This window comes from Paroedura picta, chromosome 2, assembly GCF_049243985.1.
Source record: "Paroedura picta isolate Pp20150507F chromosome 2, Ppicta_v3.0, whole genome shotgun sequence".
Lineage (NCBI taxonomy): Eukaryota > Metazoa > Chordata > Lepidosauria > Squamata > Gekkonidae > Paroedura > Paroedura picta.
The window spans coordinates 75960026-75982350 of NC_135370.1; the positions used below are offsets into that span (position 1 = coordinate 75960026).

At 43.4% G+C, this 22325-nt stretch overlaps 1 protein-coding gene and 1 long non-coding RNA gene across 4 annotated transcripts in view; one reads left to right on the forward strand and one right to left on the reverse strand.

Annotated features, from left to right (window-relative positions):
• RAD9A (RAD9 checkpoint clamp component A) overlaps window positions 1-22325 on the reverse strand; it is a 45504-nt gene that overhangs the window by 9927 nt on the left and 13252 nt on the right. Inside the window, exons 2-3 of one of the 3 annotated variants that reach the window (XM_077320905.1) lie at window positions 5839-5932; window positions 169-246 (exon numbers count right to left, since the gene is read on the reverse strand). In XM_077320905.1, coding sequence (XP_077177020.1) covers window positions 169-202 — 34 coding nt within the window. In that variant the 5' untranslated portion in view covers window positions 203-246; window positions 5839-5932. Of the gene's footprint in view, window positions 1-168; window positions 247-1023; window positions 1637-2100; window positions 2240-5838; window positions 5933-22325 lie in introns of those variants that run through there. The other 2 variants (XM_077320904.1, XM_077320906.1) reach the window with 2 other exon arrangements.
• On the forward strand, window positions 2320-9948 carry LOC143829668 (uncharacterized). The gene is made up of 3 exons (XR_013228210.1): window positions 2320-2579; window positions 3534-3610; window positions 9599-9948. It is a non-coding gene; the product is annotated as an uncharacterized LOC143829668 (long non-coding RNA).

The window sequence follows — 22325 nt, forward strand, 5'->3', positions numbered from 1 at the left end:
TATATAAAGTATTTTGTAATGGCCAAACAATTGAGCAGCTCTATAAGGGGAAACATCCCACTCCCCTGCACACTTGAGGCAACCAGCCTCCCTCCGTGAGGAAGACCAGCCCATTGTCAGCTCTGCCCAGAGGTGAACGCCCCACATCCAAACATATTCTTGCCTCACCTTTCACATTGCCACCGGTAATGATGCACTTCATGCTCAGGGAGAGAAGCCAACAAGGTCATCCACACTGGGGGCAGACTTAGGGTGGGGAATAAAACGCCTGTGAAATTAGTCTTCACTTTGTTTCCTACTGTCAACTCTCCTACAGGTTAGAAAAATCCCCTCGGGCTTCAAAGTGGATACCAGATTTTTTTTTAAAGGAATAAATTCACCATAAATTCCAACTAACATTTCTTGGAGTACTTACTTAGGCTAAGGATAAACACCTCTAGCACCACCAGCTTTAGTGAAAATGATGTGTCCACTAATTCAGCATTTTAGAGCAGTTCCTCAGTGGAACAGGCTTCCTCGGGAGGTGGCGGGTTCTTCTTTGGAAGTTTTTAAGCAGAGGCTAAATTAGTCATCTGACAGAAATGCTGATCTTATGAACTTAGGCAGACTGTGAATGACTGGGCAGAAAGGGATGTGCCACTGTTTGTCTCTTGTGGCCCTTCCTTCCATACCCAGGGAATTGCTGATTGCCACTGTGGGATGGTAAGTGAATTTCTCCAAGTCAAACTGGATTCTGGAGATTTTTGGTGGGGCGGAGAGGATAATTTGGGCATGAAATTGGGGCCACTATGAGTAGGCAGGTAGCTGTGAGTTCCTGCATTCTGCAGGGGGCTTGACTAGATGACCCTGGAGGTCCCTTCCAAGTCTATGGTTTTGTGGGAGTTTGCTGTATTTCCCACAGGGTGAATCCCTGCAAACACAGTTAATGTACAAGGCCAACCCAGCTACATCTGCTTTCGGCTTTAAAAGGCAAAGAAAGACCTTTTTATTCTTCAAGGCATTTGGGGTTCAAAAATTGAACACCTTTATAAAATCCATCAGATGAACGACTAACAGAAGTCAGCAGCTCATTTTGAGAATTTAAGAACGTTATGTCCATTAGGCACTTTGCTGAAGGGAACTTGATGCTGCACTTTAGAGTTTACATTTCAGTGATGGCTTTTGCTCTGCTGAGCACCCAAATAGTTCAGCTTAGTCCAAATCCATCCGGTTAGTCTTTGTATTAGGGAGCATTGCTAGCCACCTCCGCCTGCCTCTTGCTTGGAGCACCGAATCGGTTCCAACACCACAGCATGTTGTTCTTTGTACTGTTGATTACTGCCCCAAAACCTGTTAGTTCAGGGGTAGCATACAATTAATAAAGAAAGTGATATCAACATGTTCTAGAGAGGGAACGCGATACATGGAATAAGCCCCACTAAAATCAGTTGGAGTGACTTGGCCAACAAAGATGTACAGGATGGGGCTGAAATACCCTGGTGAAGCCTACTGTTTGATTAATATCAGTACATGCCTCACTCTTTCCTCAGTGGGGAAGTGCCAGCTCCTGTAGTTTGGCGCACTTTGGAGAGGAGCGCCATATAGCATTCTTATAACATTTTCTTTATTTTACAAACATATTAACAGACCACAGGCAGAAATAAAGGGGCACCCTAGAAGTCTAAATATCACCCCCCCACCCCCACCCCCACCCCCACCCCCACCCCCACCCACGCCATGCCCCGCAGCTTCCAGGTTTCCGGAATCAACCATTAGTTTAACGCTGTTTCAACAGTTGGCAACTGAAGGCTAAAGTCAGCTGGCCCGCTTTCGGCCGCAGGGTTGGCTCGGGGGAGGAAACTGGTTGATCCCTTGCCATAAAGGCAGGGGACGGGGAAGGCAGCTAGCCCTTTAAAAGGACCAGCGCAGCCGGCAATGCTCCTGTGGCTTTCCAGCAGCCTTAAGCTCTTGAAAGAGGAGCCTTGGGGATGCCACCATCCAGGTTCTCCCGGTCGCCGCAGGGGCGCGTTGGTGCCCACTAGTCTGGACCCGCTCCAGGGCTCAGCCCCTGCCTACGGATGGCCTTGGGTTCAGCCCAGCCCCAGCCCCCGCTTCTCCTACCTCCCGCCAAAGTCCAGCGGGGACCACAGCCTCCTTTTCCTTCGACGGCCCGCCTTTTTGTGTCAAGCTGCCTTCGTATTGGACAACGCGCGGGACGCGTTCCAGGAACAGGGCGGTGACGGGGGAGCGGAGAGTCGTTCACGGAGGACTTCCGCCCATGTGATCCTGTGGGGGCGAGTGCAAGGTTGTGCACGGGGCCCCTCTCTGCAAGCAGACGGGGAAAGGGCGCAGCATTTTTGCTCGCTGCGTCCTTGGCCACAGCTGTGAGAGTAGGGTTGCCAGCTCGGGGGGGGGGGGGGTGGATCTCAGTGGAGTCCACCCCCCAAAGCAGCCATTTGCTCCAGGGGAACTGATCTTTTCAGTCTGATCCCTTTACGGGATCTCCAAGGAAAGCTGACTCTAGAGTCGATAAGCAAGTAGGGACTAAAGCGGATTGCATCACTCTCTCAACAATTTTATCCTCACAACAATTCTGTGAGGTAGGTTGGGCGGGATGCATATGACTGGCCCAAGGTCACCCAGCGAGCTCTCATGACAGAGTAGGCATTTGAATCTGCATGTCCGCAAGCCTACACTCCTCACTCCCTCCAGCACTGGGTTTTATGTGAAGATGCTGCCTAAGGGAAAGCTGTATTTCCAAATGTGCAGTTATCACTGTTTGGTTGCACAGTTTTACTTATGCTTTTGTAACGTGTAATGTAAAAGTTTTAACATAAAGAGAGACTGGGAAGAGTGAGAAATCCTTTTTCCCTTCGAAATATGTGGGACCTGGTTGTGTTAAATTTCATAAGGGACCAAGGAGGCATTTACCACTGCTGAATATTCCACTGGCAGTGCTCTATAATTGATTATGATCATTTAAGATAAGGTGACCAGATTTTCCCACGTTTGGAGGGAATCTGGGGGCACCTGGCAAATTGTACTTATGTTGAAATTAAATATAAATATATATATATATATAAATATATATATATTACAATACTATTTTTGTGTTCTATGAAACTTTTTGTTACTCTATAGAGACCAAATTTTTAATCAAGAACCCCCCCCCCCAGTCTATGGTGTCCCGCTTTACCAATGTTAAAATCTGGTCACCTTAATTTAAGATAGAATCTAATTCTGTTCAGCCATTTCTTCAGTAAGCCTGGGGTCTGTTTTCCATGGTTCCATATTTATCTACTGCTTCCCCCCCCCAAAAAAAATGGATTTGCGGCTTGCAGTCATAAATACAATGATAAAATCACAAAAACACCAACCTCCTCAATAATCCACCTAGCAACATCAATTTTAAAAATGTAACCCCACCCATCCGGTAATCTCAATCAGAAAACAGCCTGAAATGTATTGTTTTAGACTGATTCACTCCCAAAATGGGCTTGAGACTGTTTACAACATAATTAAAATACATAGAAACATACTTTATTGCAAAATAGGAAAGTCTTCAGTCCATACGGTTGGTGTGACAACAGAAAGTATTGCCCTGAGAAGGAGGAACCGCATCCATCCCTAGGTGAGGAGTATAACTGGTGCAACACTTCATTTGGGGAGGGATGGTCCATCAGTCCCAGGTAGCGAAATGCATATTTAGCACTTGATCTACAAAGTATTGCCCTTAGCCTTCACTGCACAGGGTTCTACTTAGTGCCATTACAAATAAACATTTTCTCAAGTTTGAAAGAGAAGGTCTTTAAAAGGTATAATGGAAATGTTTCAGAATGGAACAAGTTAATCTGATTCTAAATAGCTTTACTGGAAAGGCAGCTTGCTGGAATTTTAATAAATATGCTCAGGATTGTGGTGAGCAGCTAGGAGTTCCTTACCAAAAAGAAAATAATTTAGCTTGCTTAAACCTTTGAGAGCAGATTATTGGCAGCCATTGATGTGAAGTTTCATAGCTTGAAAAAGAACATTGCTAACTAATTCTGTGTATCAGGTGTCTTTTATAATTAGGGTTACCAACCTCAAATTGGAGTCTAGAAGTCTTCCTGGATTACATCTGGTCTCTTTCCACTGAGGTAATAACAGTTTTGGAGGGGGCACTCTATAGAAAGACATTCCTGTTGAGTTCCTTCCTCTCACCAAAATCTGTCTCCCCCAGACACTACCCCCAAATCTCCCAAGAATTTCCCAAGTTGGAGATGGCAACCCTCATAGAGACAATTGCAGGGGCTGGTTCTAAAGCTGGCAGTTCTATCAACAGCCCTGGAAAATGTTTGGGATTGTGCTAATTGAAAAGTCTGCAAGAAATTTCAATGTGTTTGAGCCAGCATTGTTCTTTATTAAGAGGACTGTTTACTGCTAAATGCAAGGCACTTCTTAGGATGTGAATGTCCTATGGCAGGTTTTGTTTATTGATTCCCTCCCCCTAATTGTTAAATACTTTTTCTGCTTCATTTATATTTATGGTGCTGCTCTCAATTTGTGACTCTATTAATAGAACAAATCAAACAGACTCAGATGACCTAACTATTTAGATCAGCAATCAGTACATTTATTTGGTATTGTGCAGTAGGTGTGGTTTATTATACATAAGCTTTACTATAGTCTTTGGAATACAAAGATTTTCCAAGAATATCTGAACTGCTTACATACAGGGTAGTCACAGTGCAGAAGTTACCATGAGAATTGCCTCACTAGATCAGATAATAATATATCTAGCCCAGCATTCTGTGTTCAAACGTGGTCGGTCAGATGCCTCTGGAAGCTCACAAAGAGGACATGAGCATGGATGGCATTCAAACTACAAGCCTCAAATTACTGACAGTCATATTAAATCTTTTTGAATGTCTGGATCTTCCTTAATATGCTCTTGGTGATCTTGAATCTTAATTTTCTCTGCAGTTGCTCTGTGTTTTTGGTATGTTTCAGGTACCTGTTCCCTTAGAAAAGTCCAGAAGTATGAAGTTAGAAAATTCTATGGGATCGTATTGTCCCATCTGTTTTATTTATTTGGGTATTTATACCCCATTATTATATGAATCAATAAAGGAAGCCATGACATTCATTTTGCAAGATCTGAGCAAAACTTTTTATGATAAGACATTTGGGAGATCATTCACTCATAGGGTCGCTATATGTCAGAAGTGACTCGACTGCATACAACACACCCACACACATTTAAACCCTACTCCACCAGTGGTTTACAACATCATTCTCCCCTCCTCTACTTTATCCTCACAACAGCAACCCTGTGAGGTAGGTTAGGCGAGAGGGTGTGACTGGCTTAAGGCCACCCAGTGAGCTTCCACAGTACAGTGGCAATTTGAGCCCAGCAGGTTTCTCAAGTCCCAGTTTGACACTCTAATCACTACACTGTATATTGCATCTAACATACCTTTACATATTACTCTGGCCATATCCAGAAAGAAATGTCATCAAGACATATATAAGAAACAAGGTGGGAAGGATATACCGCCATCTTTAAATAAGGATATACCACCATCTTTGTGATACTGCTTCATTCTGTAAATTGGGTAAATTGGGATTTTATTGTTTTTAGAATTTTATGCTGTGAACCGCCATGACCTGTCAGGGAGCGGTGGTACACAAATCCAAAACCAAACAAATAAATAAGAAAAGTACATTTAGTTAGCATGCAAGCCATTCCCAAGAGCTGTCAGAAACGTCTATCTTTTGTGAATCTGACTGTTCAGTCCCTTTCAGCATTGAACATATTCCTTTTTGTATTGTGTAATACTGTAACATACACAAGACCTAACCAAATTTAAAGAAACTTACCATTAAGAGCCTTGAGTGTAGTAATGACCCTCTTCTATTTTCAGTTAAATGCAAACATCCACCATACCAAAAATTGTTATTGGGAAGGATGACTCTAGGAAAAGGTTGTGCATAATAGGAAAAATATATTATTGTACTGTTTTGCAACATCAGAATGCACTTTGGAATTGACATGTGATATATGCAGAAAGGCGAGTCGTATCACACTGCTGATGAAAAATTAAGCGATCATCCAATTCCATTTGCACAAGTTATCTTTGCCCACTGTAGGATTTTGTAGCCTCCATTTTGTCTGTTCACGTAATACTCATATTTTGATTTTTTTTAAAAATTGAGATTACTACTAATGTGTAATAAGATGCATACTTCTGGGACCATTGAAAATCGAAAGCCATGTGGGTATCTGAAATTAATTTTAACTTGAAGTAACAGAGAATTGAGAATGTTGTTTAGCTGATCTAATGGTGGGGTGTGAGCATGGATGTGTGAGTGTTAAGTACCGTCAAGTAGTTTCTGACTCATGGTGACCCTATGAATGGGGTGAGGAAGTAATTTCCCTCAGCTCAAATATTAGTATTAACAGCATAATTTAATGTGGTTTTGCTGTTAACTGGCCTCAGGGTTGTTGTCCCCCCTCCCCCTTTACATGACACAGTTGTTGTAGAATGCTGTAATTTGACTTCTCTGTATTCTGAATTGTTTTGCAAGCTTGAATGCATCTGGTGCTGGGCTTGCATGCTAAAGAACTAAATTTGATTTGCTTCAGAGGTTGCCTGTTCTTTGTTAGCTTTGCTATAATTAACATGAGCTATGAAATGGGGGGATCAATAATACCTCACAAAAGAGACATATTTGAAGTCTTTAAACAAATTCAAAAACAGGACCTTAGGCAACTGCGAAAAATGGCGCCTTTTCTCTCCTTCCTTCCTTTCCCCCCCATTATAAAATGGCTCCTCTGGGACCAGTACCTAACAATCCATGAAAATCAAATAAGTTTTCTCTCTGGAAAGGAAACTTCTTGCCAGTACAAACAGACCTGTTTTTTTTAAACCTAGCATAAGAGAGTAATAATATTTGCCTGCTTTAAGAGAGCACCTGGGGTTAAACTTGGCACTTGGATTGCTACAAAACAAAATTGAAAGGTAAACGTATGATCTCATCATATCCAAGTACAATCTAATCAACTGCAAGATACATATTAGCACAAATAAAGTCTTCAAATAAAACTTGTTGCTAAATCCTCATCTATAATTCAGTTCTGTCTTATGCATGAATGTTTCTGAAACAGTTATGGAGACTCTCATTCACTCACTCATTCGCTCACTCTCATTCACTTGGATCTTAATTTTTCTGTACTGCTAATAGTAAGAAGTCTCGTCCCCTGGCCAGGCAAGTCAAATTACTTGGAATTAACCTGAGTGAGTCTCAGTTATACAATAGGATTAAACTGGTTTAAGAAATCCAAGTGTTTTGTCGTAAATGTATTATGGATCGGCTTGCTAATCAGGTTGGCCTCAGTCCAAAGAACCATGTGAATAGCTCTCCTTGCCCAGTGAGGCTTTGCCTTACTAGTTCTTAAACAGCAGCCCCTGATGCTGCAGAGCAAATGGCTTTTGAAAGCAAGGAAGTCTTAAAACAGTGGTCCCCAACCTTTTTATCACCGGGGACCAGTCAACGCTAGACAATTTTACTGAGGCCCAGGGCTGGGGTAGTCTTTTGCCAAGGGATGTCGCTGCCGCCTGAGCCCCTGCTCTGCTTGCTTTCCCGCTGTCACCCCTGACTTCCAGCTGCCCGTTGAGGAGCGCTGCCAGCAGCAGCTGCGCAGTGCCATGCTGAGCGGGAGCCCCAGCCATGGCAGCCGCCAGAGAGACCAAAGGTGAGCCGGCAGCAGAGTGGCAGGGCAGCCCCCAAGGCAGCAGTCGGGGAAGAGGCCAAGGAGGAGCTGCGGCCAGGTACCGACTGAACTCCGGACCGGTACTGGTCCCTGGACCGGGGATTGGGGACCACTGTCTTAAAAGATACTTGTGGCACAACATGAGGATTCATTGTTTCTAGAAAGATGTCAGATATCCTTTGGGTCTGTGCAAGCTCTTGGGCAAGGCCAGAGTGGATCCTGGAAATGTGTTTTTTGTCTTCAGGACACAACTTGTAGGCTAGGAGGATTTGCACAGAAGCAAACCATGTTAAATTTAAGGGAATTTACTTCCTGGTACAACTCTATAATATTTCCCCTTTTGCAAGTGAGGCTAACAGCTCTGCATTTGAAATTAGTATGGTATTGAATAGTCTGTATTGATAAGAATGCAAATGTGAGCAAATGTGATTGTCACATCGTTTTTGTTCAGCACCAACTTTCATATGAAGGCACATATATGCATATTGAACCTGGGACCCTCTGCATGCCAAGCAGGTATACTATCAGGCCAATTCCGTCCAGGCAGAAAAAGCTGGGTGGGTGCTCATATGGCAGGGGGCGAATCCCCACTTCCACATGATGATGATGCTAGACCACCTCCCTCTGGGGGAACACAGATATTTTCTGTGTTCTCTTAGCCGCGCTGGGGGCCAACAGGGCCTAGCCTGGTGCAGGCTGACGTCTGTGGCATGCCGGTAGGGCCAAAATATGTCCCTGTCAGCTCTGCAATGCTTCACAAAACCACGTGGTCGAATGGGGCATTTTTTTTATTTGCAGGAAAGTAGGATTGCGATCCCATCTTCCTGAAAACAACTGCCCCCTGCTGCCCGCCCACCAAGGTGGAAACTTTCTGCCTCAGCTGTCTCCATTGGGAAGCACCGCTGCCAAAATGTGTCCCTGTGGAGACACAGAAAGCATTGGAGCATGCAGCTCCACCGCAACTCACTGGTAGCGGCTTGGAGTTGCACCGCTGATGCGGAATCCCCCATGCTAAACCAACTAATAACAAATTTGTTTTTTGTGGAATCTAGCAATCCTCCAAAAATAATGCCTAGTAGTCACAAATAAAAGACATCAGAGAAATAAACCTTCCACAGAAACCCAGGTCTTGGTAGGGATGTCAGTCCCCAGTTGGGCAAGAATCCTCAGGAATCCTCAGCTCAGCTCCAGGCCACAGTGATCAGTTCCCCCAGAAACAATGGCTGCTTTGGAGGGTGTACTCCATAGCATTATATGGTACTGAAGTCCCTCCCTTCCCTAAATCCTGCCCATCCCCGACTCCACCAAGTCTCTAGGTATGTCCCAACCAAGAGTTGATAACCCTAGTCTTGAGGCCTGTCCTGTAAGTAACTTTTCTGTGTTGCAGCAAAGATTTTGTGGCAAAGCCACTTCTGCTGACTTTGAGCTCCACTTAAGACTTCACCCTTTGTTTCTGGTGACATATGAATCAACGCAGCACACATATCCTGCAAAACAATGTGCTGGGGAGGGGGGAAAGACTTGTCAAATTCTAACACAGTGTATGTGATTATGAATCACTAGAACTAAACGCCCATTTGACAAAACAGAGCAAACTAGTGAACAATGAAATGGCTTGGCTATACACTGGAGTAACCAGGCAGGAAACAGGGATCAGTGCTGGCAATCATGTGGATTCATAGAGGTCTTGCTCTAGTAGGCCAGCAATAGCAAAATCTGCAGTGTTAAGAGAGAGTTCCATCAAGCAAAACTGGCTGCTCTGATAATAGGAGCTTTGATTTGTACACAGAGCTTTCTTGCCTGCAAGGATAATTCTCCCTTGCCCCATTCATTTTAATCTCTGTGTTTATTTCTTTGTGTCCACAGATCCACTGCCTTCAGGGAGCCGAGATTCATAGCGTCACTTGGGGAATGTGATACCAAATCAACAGTCTTGCTCGCTGCTTTTATTTGCTTCCATTTAAAATGTATGCATATACAATTAAAGTATTATCAAGACGACTATAAGTCTGCAGTATTCTTTCACTCAGAGAATATGAAAGAGATGAGAAATTTAGGAAATTATTCAAAAGGGGGAGAGATTGTCAAAAGACCTCTTAATCAATGCTTATTCATATCTGGAGGCAAAAAAAAGAAAATTCAGCTGTGGGACTGTTTCCATTTTAGAAAAGGCCTGCTATGGTTCAATATTGCTGGACTTTTTGGGGAGACACTTCAATGATACATACAAACATTACATACACAAATACAATGACAATAATTCCTCCCATTAAGAGTAACATAAAAATATGAGGGACAGATGTCAAAAATGTACACGGTATTCCTTTAATGTGGTTGTTCTCAAAGCCTATTTCAGAGAAAGATTGAAATCTGTTTCAGAGGGTAGCCTTCTTGGTCTGCAGTAGAACAGCTAGATTTGAGTCCAGTAGTACCTTAGCAACCAGTAAGATCTTCAGGATATGAGTTTTCGAGTTTCAAACCTCCTTTCATCAGATACTTCCATCTGACAAAAGGAGTTTTGACTCTCAAAACCTAACACGGTCAACATTTTGTTGCTCTCTATGATGATCCTGCAGGTGTCATGTATAAATCGCAGTGGCTCAGTTCAAAGAATGCAAAATCACATTAACTGGTGTTTGAAACTAGGGTTTATCTCCTAGATGATCATTGAAAACATACAGATTTCATTGTCTTTGCTCTGGCCAGGAATCTCTGTAGCAAGGGAGTACATAAAGGAGGCTCTGGGGAACAAGTCAGGACTGAGCCAGGATGTCAGTGTATGTCACATGGAACCATAGCTGACAATAACTCTGGCCAAATAACTTTATGTGTGGTTTCAGATCTTGTTCTGATGAACCACAAGTCCTGCTTTCCTGGTTGGCTCCTGCTCCACATGAATAGAATGCATCATAATGTTTGTAGAGGGCTGCAGTCTATGCACGTACATGTGTTACCCAAAATGGATCCCTTGAGGGAGAATTATGGGGAAACTGAACATTTCAGCAAGAGTCTGGGTAACTGCAGGATAATTTTACCAATATTTATGGGGTCCTTTCCTCATGTAGAACCCCTTTTGAATAAAGATGACAACTTTCACTCAAGGAGATTTATTTGGGGGAAATATTGGGTTACACTCAAAACACACACAAGAACAAAGTGTACAGGAAATAAAACAGGAAAATTGGGCGTTCAGAGCAGGGCCGGTTAATATTTACTTATTACAGAAGAGCTGAGGATCAGAGGGGACTGTCACATGACCAGTGACGCAGCAGTGAAAGGATGACATCTGGAGGCAGTAAGCGGTGCAAGGTGCAGGTGTACTGATTACTGAACAAACCAAAATGGGGTCAGAAAGCTGATTTGTATAGCTAAAATGTAGCATAAAGGGCTACTAACTGACTGCCAACTCAGGTGATGAAAGTCTATTCCATGATCAAGAGGAGACATCTAAAACTATTTAAATTCCTGGATGATTCAGTAGAGTTTTAAAATCCAAACAGCATACTTTTTAGTACATTCTTTTTATCCATAGAAGATACAAGCTACCCAGCCCTACAAAGTAAAATCTGCAAGCTTATGACTGCAGTTTTTGAAGCCTATCTTGTGATTTGAATATTATTTTTTATGTTCCTATTTTTAGTTTCCTCACCATTTTATTTATTTATTTCTATTTCTATACTGCCCTATCATATGGCTCTGGGCAGTTTGTTCATTTTGCTGGTACAGCGTTTGGAAAAGGGCAGCAGATTGCTGCAAATGATGTCACTTTTGAATTCTTCATGTATCCCATCAACAGTGTTCTTAAAACTTGTTCTAGCAACATGCACAGGATTCTGAGGGAAATTACCTTTTGCTGGTTTCAGTCTTCATGAAACTCTTGGTCTTTCATTGTATTCATTCGAAGAAGTATTCATTGTATTCATGTGGACCAAGAAGTCTTTGATGTCTTTTGTTCACCTAAAAGGGAAAGGTCTCCCCTGTGCAAGCACCGGGTCATGTCTGACCCTTGGGGTGACGCCCTCTAGCGTTTTCATGGCAGACTCAATACGGGGTGGTTTGCCAGTGCCTTCCCCCGTCATGACCGTTTACCCCCCAGCAGCAAGCTGGGTACTCATTTTACCGACCTCGAAAGGATGGAAGGCTGAGTCGACCTTGAGCTGGCTGCTGGGACTGAACTCCCAGCCTCATGGACAGACACCTTCAGACAGCATTTCTGCTGCTTTGCCACCCTGCGCCACAAGAGGCTCTTATTTTGTTCACCTAAAAGGGCACAATTAGTTTATTTCAGCAAATTGGTACATTACCTAGGAGATACAGATATTTGCTACTTATCTACTTTTTAAATGCAGGTTTTGGGGCTACAATTTGAAATGGAAGATCAATGCAGGGAATGAAGGGGTATTTTTGAATTCCAACTTTACTCTTCTAAGCATCCATTTTAGCATATTTTCTGGTTTGTGAAAGTAAATTGATAATGATTTTGCTCTCTGAAATTTAATAAAATAAATTAGTAAACTAATTTACAGCTAAGATACTCTCATATTATATCTGATTATTCTTGTTTCATTGTCTGAGGCAGTGTGCATGCACATGAAAGCTCACATCTTGAATAAAACTTTGTTGATCTTTGGCTCACTTTTTGTTCAAAATAAATTATTGCTGTATTGTTGTGTTCTTTTCTTGGCCAGTAGAGGGCATAAATAACCCATTGGTTTGAAGTTGGATGTTGTAAGTGCAGCATCTTCTAGGATGAGAGATTAGCTCCAGTCAAAAGAAATGGAATGGAACGAAGACTCAGTGAGAAACAGAATCTTTTGGGGATTCTTCAGGTTTGGGCTTCTTTTGCAGAATAAGTCAGTTCAATAACAGAGAGTTGTGGACAGGGATTGTCTTTCTTCTAAGCAATAGGCTTTTATGGTTACAGGAACTGCCTCTTGGAATTCTTAAATACTCAATCTGTACTTCATATATGATAGATTAGATGAATGTTTTTATTTTAATGACTTTCCTTTTTAAACTACAGAAATGTGTATTTTCAAAATGTTAAGGGGAAAAATATGTTGGGGCGAGAGACTTAAAGACTTCAGATTGTGTGCATGCACACAAAAGCTTATACCCGGAGTTAAACTTTGTTGGTTTTAAATGGGCCACTGGGCTCAAACTTTATTCTGTTGCTTCAGACCAACATGGCTACCCACCTGAAGGTATAATTGTGGAGTTCACTGACAAAGATGTGAAAGTATCCACTAGCTGCAGCCACCTTTCAAAGCACTGGTGTTATAAAGGTGTCAGAGTGCTAAACTAGAACATGGAAGACCTGGGTTCAAATTTGCCCTCAGCTATGAAGCAAACAGGACCAGTCACTCTCTCTGCTTAACAGACCTCACAAGGCTGTGGCAAGGATAAAGTGGAGAGGAGAACCCTGAACCCTTTGGGGGAAATGTGGGATAAAAGTATGTTGTAGATTTCAAAAAATTAAATTCCTGAAAATAAGTTTGTCCACAGCTATGAGCCAGGATAGCTTAATGGAACCTTTCTGTTCAGGGGTAGTATATCAACAGATACTGGGATAAACAAGGGGGTGAACGCTGCTGCCTTCAGGCCCTGCTTGTGGGGTTCCCAGCAGCATTTGAGGGGGGGGGGTTTACTGTCACTTGGTACCATGCAGTAAAGTTAGCTGTCTTTGACATAATTCTGAAAATAAGAGGCAACCACGACCTCCCATGTATTCAGTACAGGTATCCGCTCCCCAAACAATAAAAGGAGAGACTACTGGACAATTTTAAAGGGACGTCACCTTAATGAAAAGTTTGGGAAGCTCTCCAGTTCCCACCGGGCTTTCATGGAAGCTAAAACTGCCAATGACGTCTATTGACGTTGTTTAACTCTCCATTGTATCCCCCTCCGTTTCGACTTGCTTCTCTCCCTGCCCTGTTAGAACAAAGACGTCGCAACCAGCGCGGCTTCTCGCAGCTTTTCTCGGTGGTTGGTTTTTAATGTCTTATAAAGCTAACACGTTTGTGAGAACGGAAGGCTGGGGCATGAAATTCATGTTTTGTGTTAACGCGCACAACCACCAAAAGCCTAGCCCAGTTTTTCCGACGCTTTCATTGAAAAATTCCAGCACCTCCGTGTTTTGGATCAGAGACTTGAAATTTGGCAGCAGATAGGTTTCGCTTTGGTGTTAGGCGGGAGCCTTGCTTTTGTCGGCCTCGGGAAAATCTGCCCGCATTTGGCCGTATTGGAAGCCTCCAAAACATTGCAGCTTATACATGCTTAGCAGGGACTTTTAAGAACTTGGCAGGCGAGGTTGCCAAGCTGTCTGCACCGAGACCGCGCCAGCAATCGGATGGGAAGTCTGAGGGGAATGCGAGGGACGGAGCTTCTCGACCGCCAGGTGGTGGCTGCAAAGCCGGAAAAGCTGAGGGAAGCTGTTGGTCGATGTGCGCCACCTGCTGGCTATGAAGAATAGGCTAGAAACAGAACGCCGTTTTGACTAAAAAGCAGGCATACTCAGTGGAGACTGACATCGTCTCAATGCGGGGTGGTCTTCTCCCGCTAAAAGCCCAGTGTTTTGTTCCCATCTCTTTATGTTTCGTCCCACTCTCCCCACGGAGGTAATTTAGGTGCCAGTCAACAATGCTTTTTAGTTAACCAAACTTTATCTCTGCCCGCCAGGATACCTGCACTAACGATGCCAGGTCTAACTTGGGAAATTCCTGGAGATTTGAGGGTGGAATTTGTGGAGTCTGGGGATGAAGGAGCCCAGGGGCTTATGAGTCCACAGAGTCCACCCTCCAAAGATCAGTTATCCAAGGAAACTGATCCTTGTCGTTTGGAGATCTGTCATCGTTCCAGGTGATTTCCAGGCCCCATCTGGAAAATGACAACACTGTATTAGTGATACAGCTTCTTTTTCATCCTTGCTGATTTCAAAATGATGTTATTTCACATTTTTTCTTTTTGACATGATCTTACCCTCAATTCAAAAGAAATTTGTGTGTGTGCGTGTATGTGTGTGTGCTTGTTCCACTTTTGCTTCCACACTTTTTAAAGAGGAGGCTCTTTTGATAGTTTTATTTTTAGAGCTTTATGCCATGCATAACATTATTATTTAATTACTTCACCTAGATCCTGCCCGCCCCCTTTTATCCTCAGAACCCAGTGAAGGTTAGGCTGAATATGTGACAGCAAACTTCCATGGCAAAGTAGAGATTCAAATCTGGGTCTCCCAGACTCTCTAGCCACTACAGCACATGGGCTTCTGTCATTTTTAATGGGATTGTTGTGAGCCATCTCAAAGGACAGGAAATATTGGGATAGAACAATTAGTGTTGTTAAATTTTGAAGCTTCAAGGGCAAAGGGAGCCTCCAAGTTTAGAGGCAGTATACCTCTGAATTGCCAGTGCTGGGAGATTTCATCAGCTTCTATGCCCTGTTCATTGTCTAGGGCAACTGGTTGACCACTGTATGAAACAGGATTCCAGACTAGATGGACCACTAGTATAATCCAGCAAGACACTTCACGTGTTCTGGTGTAAATGTCCTAAACATGGGGTCACTACATGGCCCTGGGCATATTGCTCTCTGGTGCACCCTCCCCTGCAACATGGGGATGATGCAAAGCTTACCTTTACAGGTTCATTGCAAGGATCGCTGACCTACAATGCACTTTGAATCCTTGAAATGCACCATACTATTAAATGGCAAGGTAAGAAACATGATTGGTAAATACTCTCACAGATAGATCATGCCTGAAATTCACATGGCAATTATATGAACAAGATGTTTGCATAAAAGGTTAACATCACAAGGCAGTTCTGTCTTGTTTTTCATGACTCTTGCTCCCTGACTGACCATCCCAGTTGAGAGATTTGGTTGCATTGATCTACAGCTGTGGCATTATTTATTTATAGATTTTTATACCTGTATCATTGCCTACCTGCCTCACAGACCCAACTGCAACTTCTCCTCAGAGCCAATGGTTGGTCAGCAAATGTTTTTGTAATGACAAAGATTGTGGTGGATGGCCTTTGGTGAGCGCAAATACTCACTAGATCAGGGGTAGTTAAACTGCGGCCCTCCAGATGTTCATGGACTACAATTCCCATAAGCCCCTGCCAGCGAATGTAGTCCATGGACATCTGGAGGGCCGCAGTTTGACTAACCCTGCACTAGATGTACACTGGAACTGTTTTCAACAAAGGTCACATCATGCTGGCACATGTAACAGAAATTTGATGTATAAGGACGTTATCATATTTCCTCTTCCAAAGATGCAGAAGTGGATAACAGACATACCCACACACGTGCCATTATGTAAAACATGATAGGGGCCAATAAAAGAACATTTGCTGAGATTGTTGGCAGAGGCTCACCTTATATTTGGATGTGCTGATCAAGGGGAGAGGAAAATTACTGGTCATGGAGTTTGAGCATAAGCCACCAGAGAACTTGCCCCTTTAGTATTCCTGCATGAACATTCAGTTCCCAGAGGGAACAAGATACCCCTTACCTGGAAAAGTGACTAGATGGATGTGATTCAGGGATAATTTGTATGACTATTTTTGGCATGAATGCAGACCCAGCCTGCTGACACACTATGACAACTCTCCCTGTAGCTCTTATTCCATTGTGAATGCAAAGGTGATTTAATGGTCATGCAATGGCTTCCCTACTCCGTTTTTGATATAGTTTAAATGCCACTGCTCAGTCCACTCTCAGGAGTACAGCACTGGCACAGAACATGTGGGTTGAGTTACAAGCTGTATGCATTCTGAAGCAAATGCACAGTCATCTCACCACAGCCCACATTTGCAGAACCCCAGTGTTGTGTGAACTGGCTTGCTCTAGTGTTTGATTACAGAACTTACTGTAATACATGAAACTGATTTCTATTATTGTTTCGTCTAGTTCAACGGACTGGCAGAGCCTCTCCAAAAGTTCTTCTCAGGCCTGCTGCCTTAGGTTCTTTGATTGAACTATCTCCATGTGCTCCTTCACTGAAAAAGGCCCCCTCTTCCACAGGAATGAACTGCACCTTATGCCTTACTTTAAAGGCAGCGAACCATCAAAGTACTCTTTCTGGACCATCTGATGATAACCTTAGCAAGTCATCATGATTCCAAAGAATAGGATTTTTCAGATCCTTAAAACCCTGACAAGTGTAAATGGCAACCCTGTAAAATGTATATTTGCATATTCACACCATTAATAATAGTAACAGAATACCAGGATCATATTAATTCTTACTCTTTTTTAATTTGCATGGCTTATGCATGATGATACCAGGTGTGGAGAGACCTACTTAAAAACAGACATGGAGCCTTGTTGTACTTAATAGAATTTGGGTGCATACTAGTTCTGCCAATTTCCAACAAAAGTCAGCGGTATGAACTGCAGTGCTCACTGGATTGTGTTCATAGTGTTGACAATACTGCCCCGTGCCCCCAATTTTCAGCTTTAAAAATTGCTTTAATTTGCAAAAGAGAGAAAGAATAAGAGTTTTTCCCTACCCGTTTTTCCCTACCCAAAGGAGTCTCAAAGCAGCTTGCAACCATCTTCCCTTCCTCTCCCGAGAACAGACACCCGGGGCTGAGAGAGCTCTGACAGAACTGCCGTGTAAGAACAGCTTTAGCAGGACCGTGCCTAGCCCAAGGCCACCCAGATGGCTGCATGTGAAGGAGACTCGAAGCAGCCTCTCCAAGTTAGAGGCCACTGCTCTAAACCATTGTAGGCCTGGAAGATCCTCAACTGAAGAATGAGACGACTCAAAAAACCTGAAGGCTAAATCAGCATTAGAATATTAATGTGTTTTCCATACGAACCCTGCTACACTGAGCACATTCCACAACGATACTGTTTGCAGAATTAAGTGGTTTGTTGCAGTTAGAATTCTCACTTGTTTTGTGGCAAAAGTAGAAAACTTGTGGCAAATAAAAGGCAAGAGAAACAGGAAATTCTGTACAACTGTTTTTGCTCCTTTCTTTGCCATGTAGTTCACATGTGAGAGTAACCAAGTTATCCTCCTAGATTTATGACCTACTGTATTGCAAAGCCTTGTGGCCACTAAATGTGTGTTCCTTGCTTATTGTTTGCATGCCTTTCTCAAAAGGTAATGGGTGAATTTAATTCAGATGACCATCAGGTATACTACTGTGGACAAGAATCTCGCGGAAGAAATGGAGTAGCCTTCATAATCAATAAGAGAATAGGAAAAGCAGTCTTGGGATACAATCCTCAAAATGACAGAATGATCTCAGTTCAAATCCAAGGCAAACCATTCAACATCACAGTAATCCAGGTCTATGCCCCAACCACTGCTGCTGAAGAGGATGAAGTTGACCAGTTCTATTAAGCCCTACAACACCTTCTAGAAGCGACACCAAAAAATGATGTGCTTATCATCACGGGGGATTAGAATGCTAAAGTAGGAAGCCGGTCAACACAGAAATCAGATTGACTAAGTGCTCTGCAGCCAAAGATGGAGAAGTTCTATACAGTCAGTAAAAACAAGACCAGGAGCTGATTGCGGTTCATATCATCAGTTTCTTGTTGCAAAATTTAGGCTTAAATTGAAGAAAGTAGGGAAAAGCACTAGGCCACTCAGGTATGAACTAAATCATATCCCCAACGAATATACAGTAGAGGTGACAAATAGATTTAAGGAATTAGATCTGATAGACAGAGTGCCTGAAGAACTATGGACGGAGGTTCGCAACATTGTACAAGAGGTAGCAACTAAAATCATCCCAAAGAAAAAGAAATGCAAGAAATCAAAATGGCTATCTGAGGAAGCTTTACAAATAGCTAAGGAGAGAAGGGAAGTGAAAGGCAAGGGAGAAAGAGAAAGATACACCCAACTGAATGCAGAATTCCAGAGAAAAGCTAGAAGAGATAAGAATGCCTTCTTAAATGAACAGTGCAAACAAATAGAAGAAAACAATAGAATGGGGAGGACCATTTTCAAGAAAATTGGATATATGAAGAGAATGTTTCATGCAAAGATGGGTATGATAAGGGACCAAAATGGTAGGGACCTCACAGAAGCAGAAGAGATTAAAACAAGGTGGCAAAATTATACAGAAGAACTATATAAGAGCGAACTTAACATCCCTGATAACCACACTGGGGTAGTTACTGATCTGGAGCCAGACATCCTAGAATGTGAGGTCAAATGGGCCTTAGGCAGTCTGAGCAACAATAAAGCTAGTGGTGGTGACAGCATTCCAGTTGAACTATTCAAAATCTTAAAAGACGATGCAGTAAAAGTGCTACACTCAATATGCCAGCAAATTTGGAAAACTCAACAATGGCCACAGGATTGGAAAAGGTCAGTTAACATTCCAATCCCAAAGAAGGGCAATGCCAAAGAATGTTCAAACTACCGCACCATTGCACTAATTTCTCATGCTAGCAAAGTTATGCTCAAAATTTTACAAGCTAGGCTCCAGCAATATGTGGACCGAGAACTTCCAGAAGTACAGGCAGGATTTCGAAGAGGCAGAGGAACTAAAGATCAAATTGCCAACATATGCTGGATCATGGAGAAAGCTAGGGAGTTCCAGAAGAACATCTACTTCTGCTTCATTGACTATGCTAAAGCCTTTGATTGTGTGGAGCACAACAAATTGTGGCAAGTTGGGAATACCAGAGCATCTTATTTGTCTCTTGAGAAACTTATATGCAGGTCGAGAAGCAACAGTGAGAACTGAACATGGAATCACTGATTGGTTCAAAATTGAGAAAGGAGTTCGGCAAGGCTGTATACTGTCGCCTTGCCTATTTAACTTGTATGCAGAGCACATCATGAGAAAGGTGGGATTAGAGGAGTCACAAATTGGGATCAAGATTGCAGGGAGAAATATCAACAACCTCAGATATGCAGATAATACCACTCTAATGGCAGAAAGTGAAGAGGAGCTAAAGAGTCTGTTGATGCGGGTGAAGGAGGAGAGTGCAAACGTTGGCTTGAAACTCAACATCAAAAAAACAAAGATCATGGCATCCGGCCCTCTCAATTCCTGGCAAATAGATGGGGAAGAAATGGAGATAGTGACAGATTTTATTTTCCTGGGCTCCAAGATCACTGCAGATGGGGACTGCAGCAAAGAAATTAAAAGACGTTTGCTCTTGGGGAGGAAAGCTATGGCAAATCTAGGCAGCATCCTAAAAAGCAGAGACATCAGCCTGCCAACAAAAGTGCGTTTAGTCAAGGCTATGGTATTCCCAGTTGCAATGTATGGCTGTGAAAGTTGGACCATAAGAAAGGCTGAGCATCAAAGAATTGAGGCTTTTGAACTCTGGTGCTGGAGAAGATTCTTGCGAGTCCCTTGGACTGCAAGGTGAACAAACCAGTCAGTCCTAGAGGAGATCAGCCCTGACTGCTCCTTAGAAGGCCAGATCCTGAAGATGAAACTCAAATACTTTAGCCATCTCATGAGAAGGAAGGGCTCCCTGGAGAAGAGCTAATGCTGGGAGCGATCGAAGGCAAAAGAAGAAGGGGGCGACAGAGAATGAGGTGGCTGGATGGAGTCACTGAAGCAGTAGGTGCAAACTTAAATGGACTCCGGGGAATGGTGGAGGACAGGAAGGCCTGGAGGATCATTGTCCATGGGGTCGGACACGACTTCGCACCTAACAACAACAACAACAACAACAACTCAAAAGGAGGCCCACTTTCTGAACTAAGCAACCTTCTGCTGCCTCTGCCGCCACCACCACCACCACCACTACAGGCAAGCATCAATTCAGTGGCTTAGAGCCATTTTATTTGAAACTACATGATGAAGGTATGTGAAGTGAGATGAGGGGATATTCAGTGAAGATCTATTTGACTTTTTCTACTGAAACATTTCCCCCAACTCCCATTCTCTTGCCTGCCTCCAATCCCATTCCAGCACCCACCAAGTCCATCTTGCAGTGAGGTAAAGTGTGGCTGTCTGTGCCTGGCCTTGATGCCAGCAGAAACATTTGCATCCCCTATACTTTCTGGAATGTTTGCAAATTATGCCCTCATCATCACATGAAGAGGGTGATATCTGCTCCACTGTTTAAGAATCTAGAGGAGATATACAACATTTGTGTAAAAATTAAAAATTCGCACATTACTGTTAAGGATGACACCCCAAATTAAACAGGTACCTTTACCCTTGAAAGGAATATGTAATCAAAAGATAAAGCTGTAAAGAATAAGAAGGAGTGCTGTGGCACACCTTGAGGGGAAATGAGTAATATCCTAGTCACTGCAGTGTTTAATGGTTGCAGTAAACAAAGCCTGGGGCTACAAAATGAATGATGAAGTTAACACGAAAGAGGGAAGTTACTCTAACTGAACTGAATGGTTTCAGACAAAACTGCTTTCTCCTCAAATAGCCTTTGGTTTAAAAAAAAAAAAGTCCCCAAAAACTGTGTAGTGCGATCTGTGATTGAACACTAAATTGTAGGCCTGGGAAAGTTATGAACAGAGAAAATGATGTTTTTGAGTGGGCTTTCTCAAATAGGGTTTCTTGATGACCCTGGAAGGGTTTCCAGAATAGGTGGGAGTTAATTAATTAATTAAGTAAACATTTTATGGGTGATATGATCATATATGGTCATGACAACCTGCTCCCTAATCCCAAAATGGCCAATGATGGGCCTGTAAGGGGGGAGGGGAATCAGGAGGGCATATCCACAGCTATGCTTCCCAACCATATTCTGCATGATCGCACCACTTCTGAGGTTTCTCAAAGCCTGAAGAATGTTTCTCAACGGTAAAAAAAGTTGTGAATCGCTGATGTAGAGCATGGACCCTGTAGAGCTCCACCCAGAAATCTCCAGGAGCTTCCCAATATCCAAAGCTCCCCTCCCCATCACATCAAAAACAGAGAACTAGAAAGGGTACAAGAGAGGTCCAAAATACCTGTGCTTCCAGGCCCGGGGCGGAAGGGGGGAAAGGAGGCCTTCCCCGGTGGGCCCAGGAGCTTCTGAGCCCGGGGGGAAGGCCATGCTGCGGCCGGTAGGAAGAGGGGAGGGGAAGCAGGCCTTCCCCTGCGCCCGAAAGGCCTCCTTCCCCCCTCCCTCCCTTTCTAGTGCCCGTTGTATTTAAAAGTACAATGGGCTTTAAATCTAGTAAAATAAAACAGCACACAGAAGTCAGAGGCAGCTGACGTTCAGCACTGGTGTGGCAAAGCACTCCATGGTCATCCCACCAGAGGCCTCTTACAGAGCCCTGCTGTTTCCCCCACTTCCAGCAATGTTCCCTCATGCCATTGGAAGGCAGTGGGTTGACGAAAGGTTCCATTGGGATTGTGGCATGTGGGTGACAGGCGGCCCATGGCCACCACAGCTTCATGAAGGTAAGGAGGGAGAGGGAATGGCAGCTCAGCTCACTTGAAACAGTTGGCTTTCTTCCCTGAGAAGGTGCCAAGGAGGGGGACTGCTTCCTGCTGTTAGAGGCTTCTCACCTCTTTATCACCTAATAAGGCACTGAAGAATAAGGCGCCAAAGATGGCAGCTGCCTCCCACTCTCGGAGGTTTCGTGGCCTCTCTCTCCCCTGACACAGGTGCAAAGAATTGCAGGTTGGTGACCCCCAGCCTGTGTGAGGTTCCC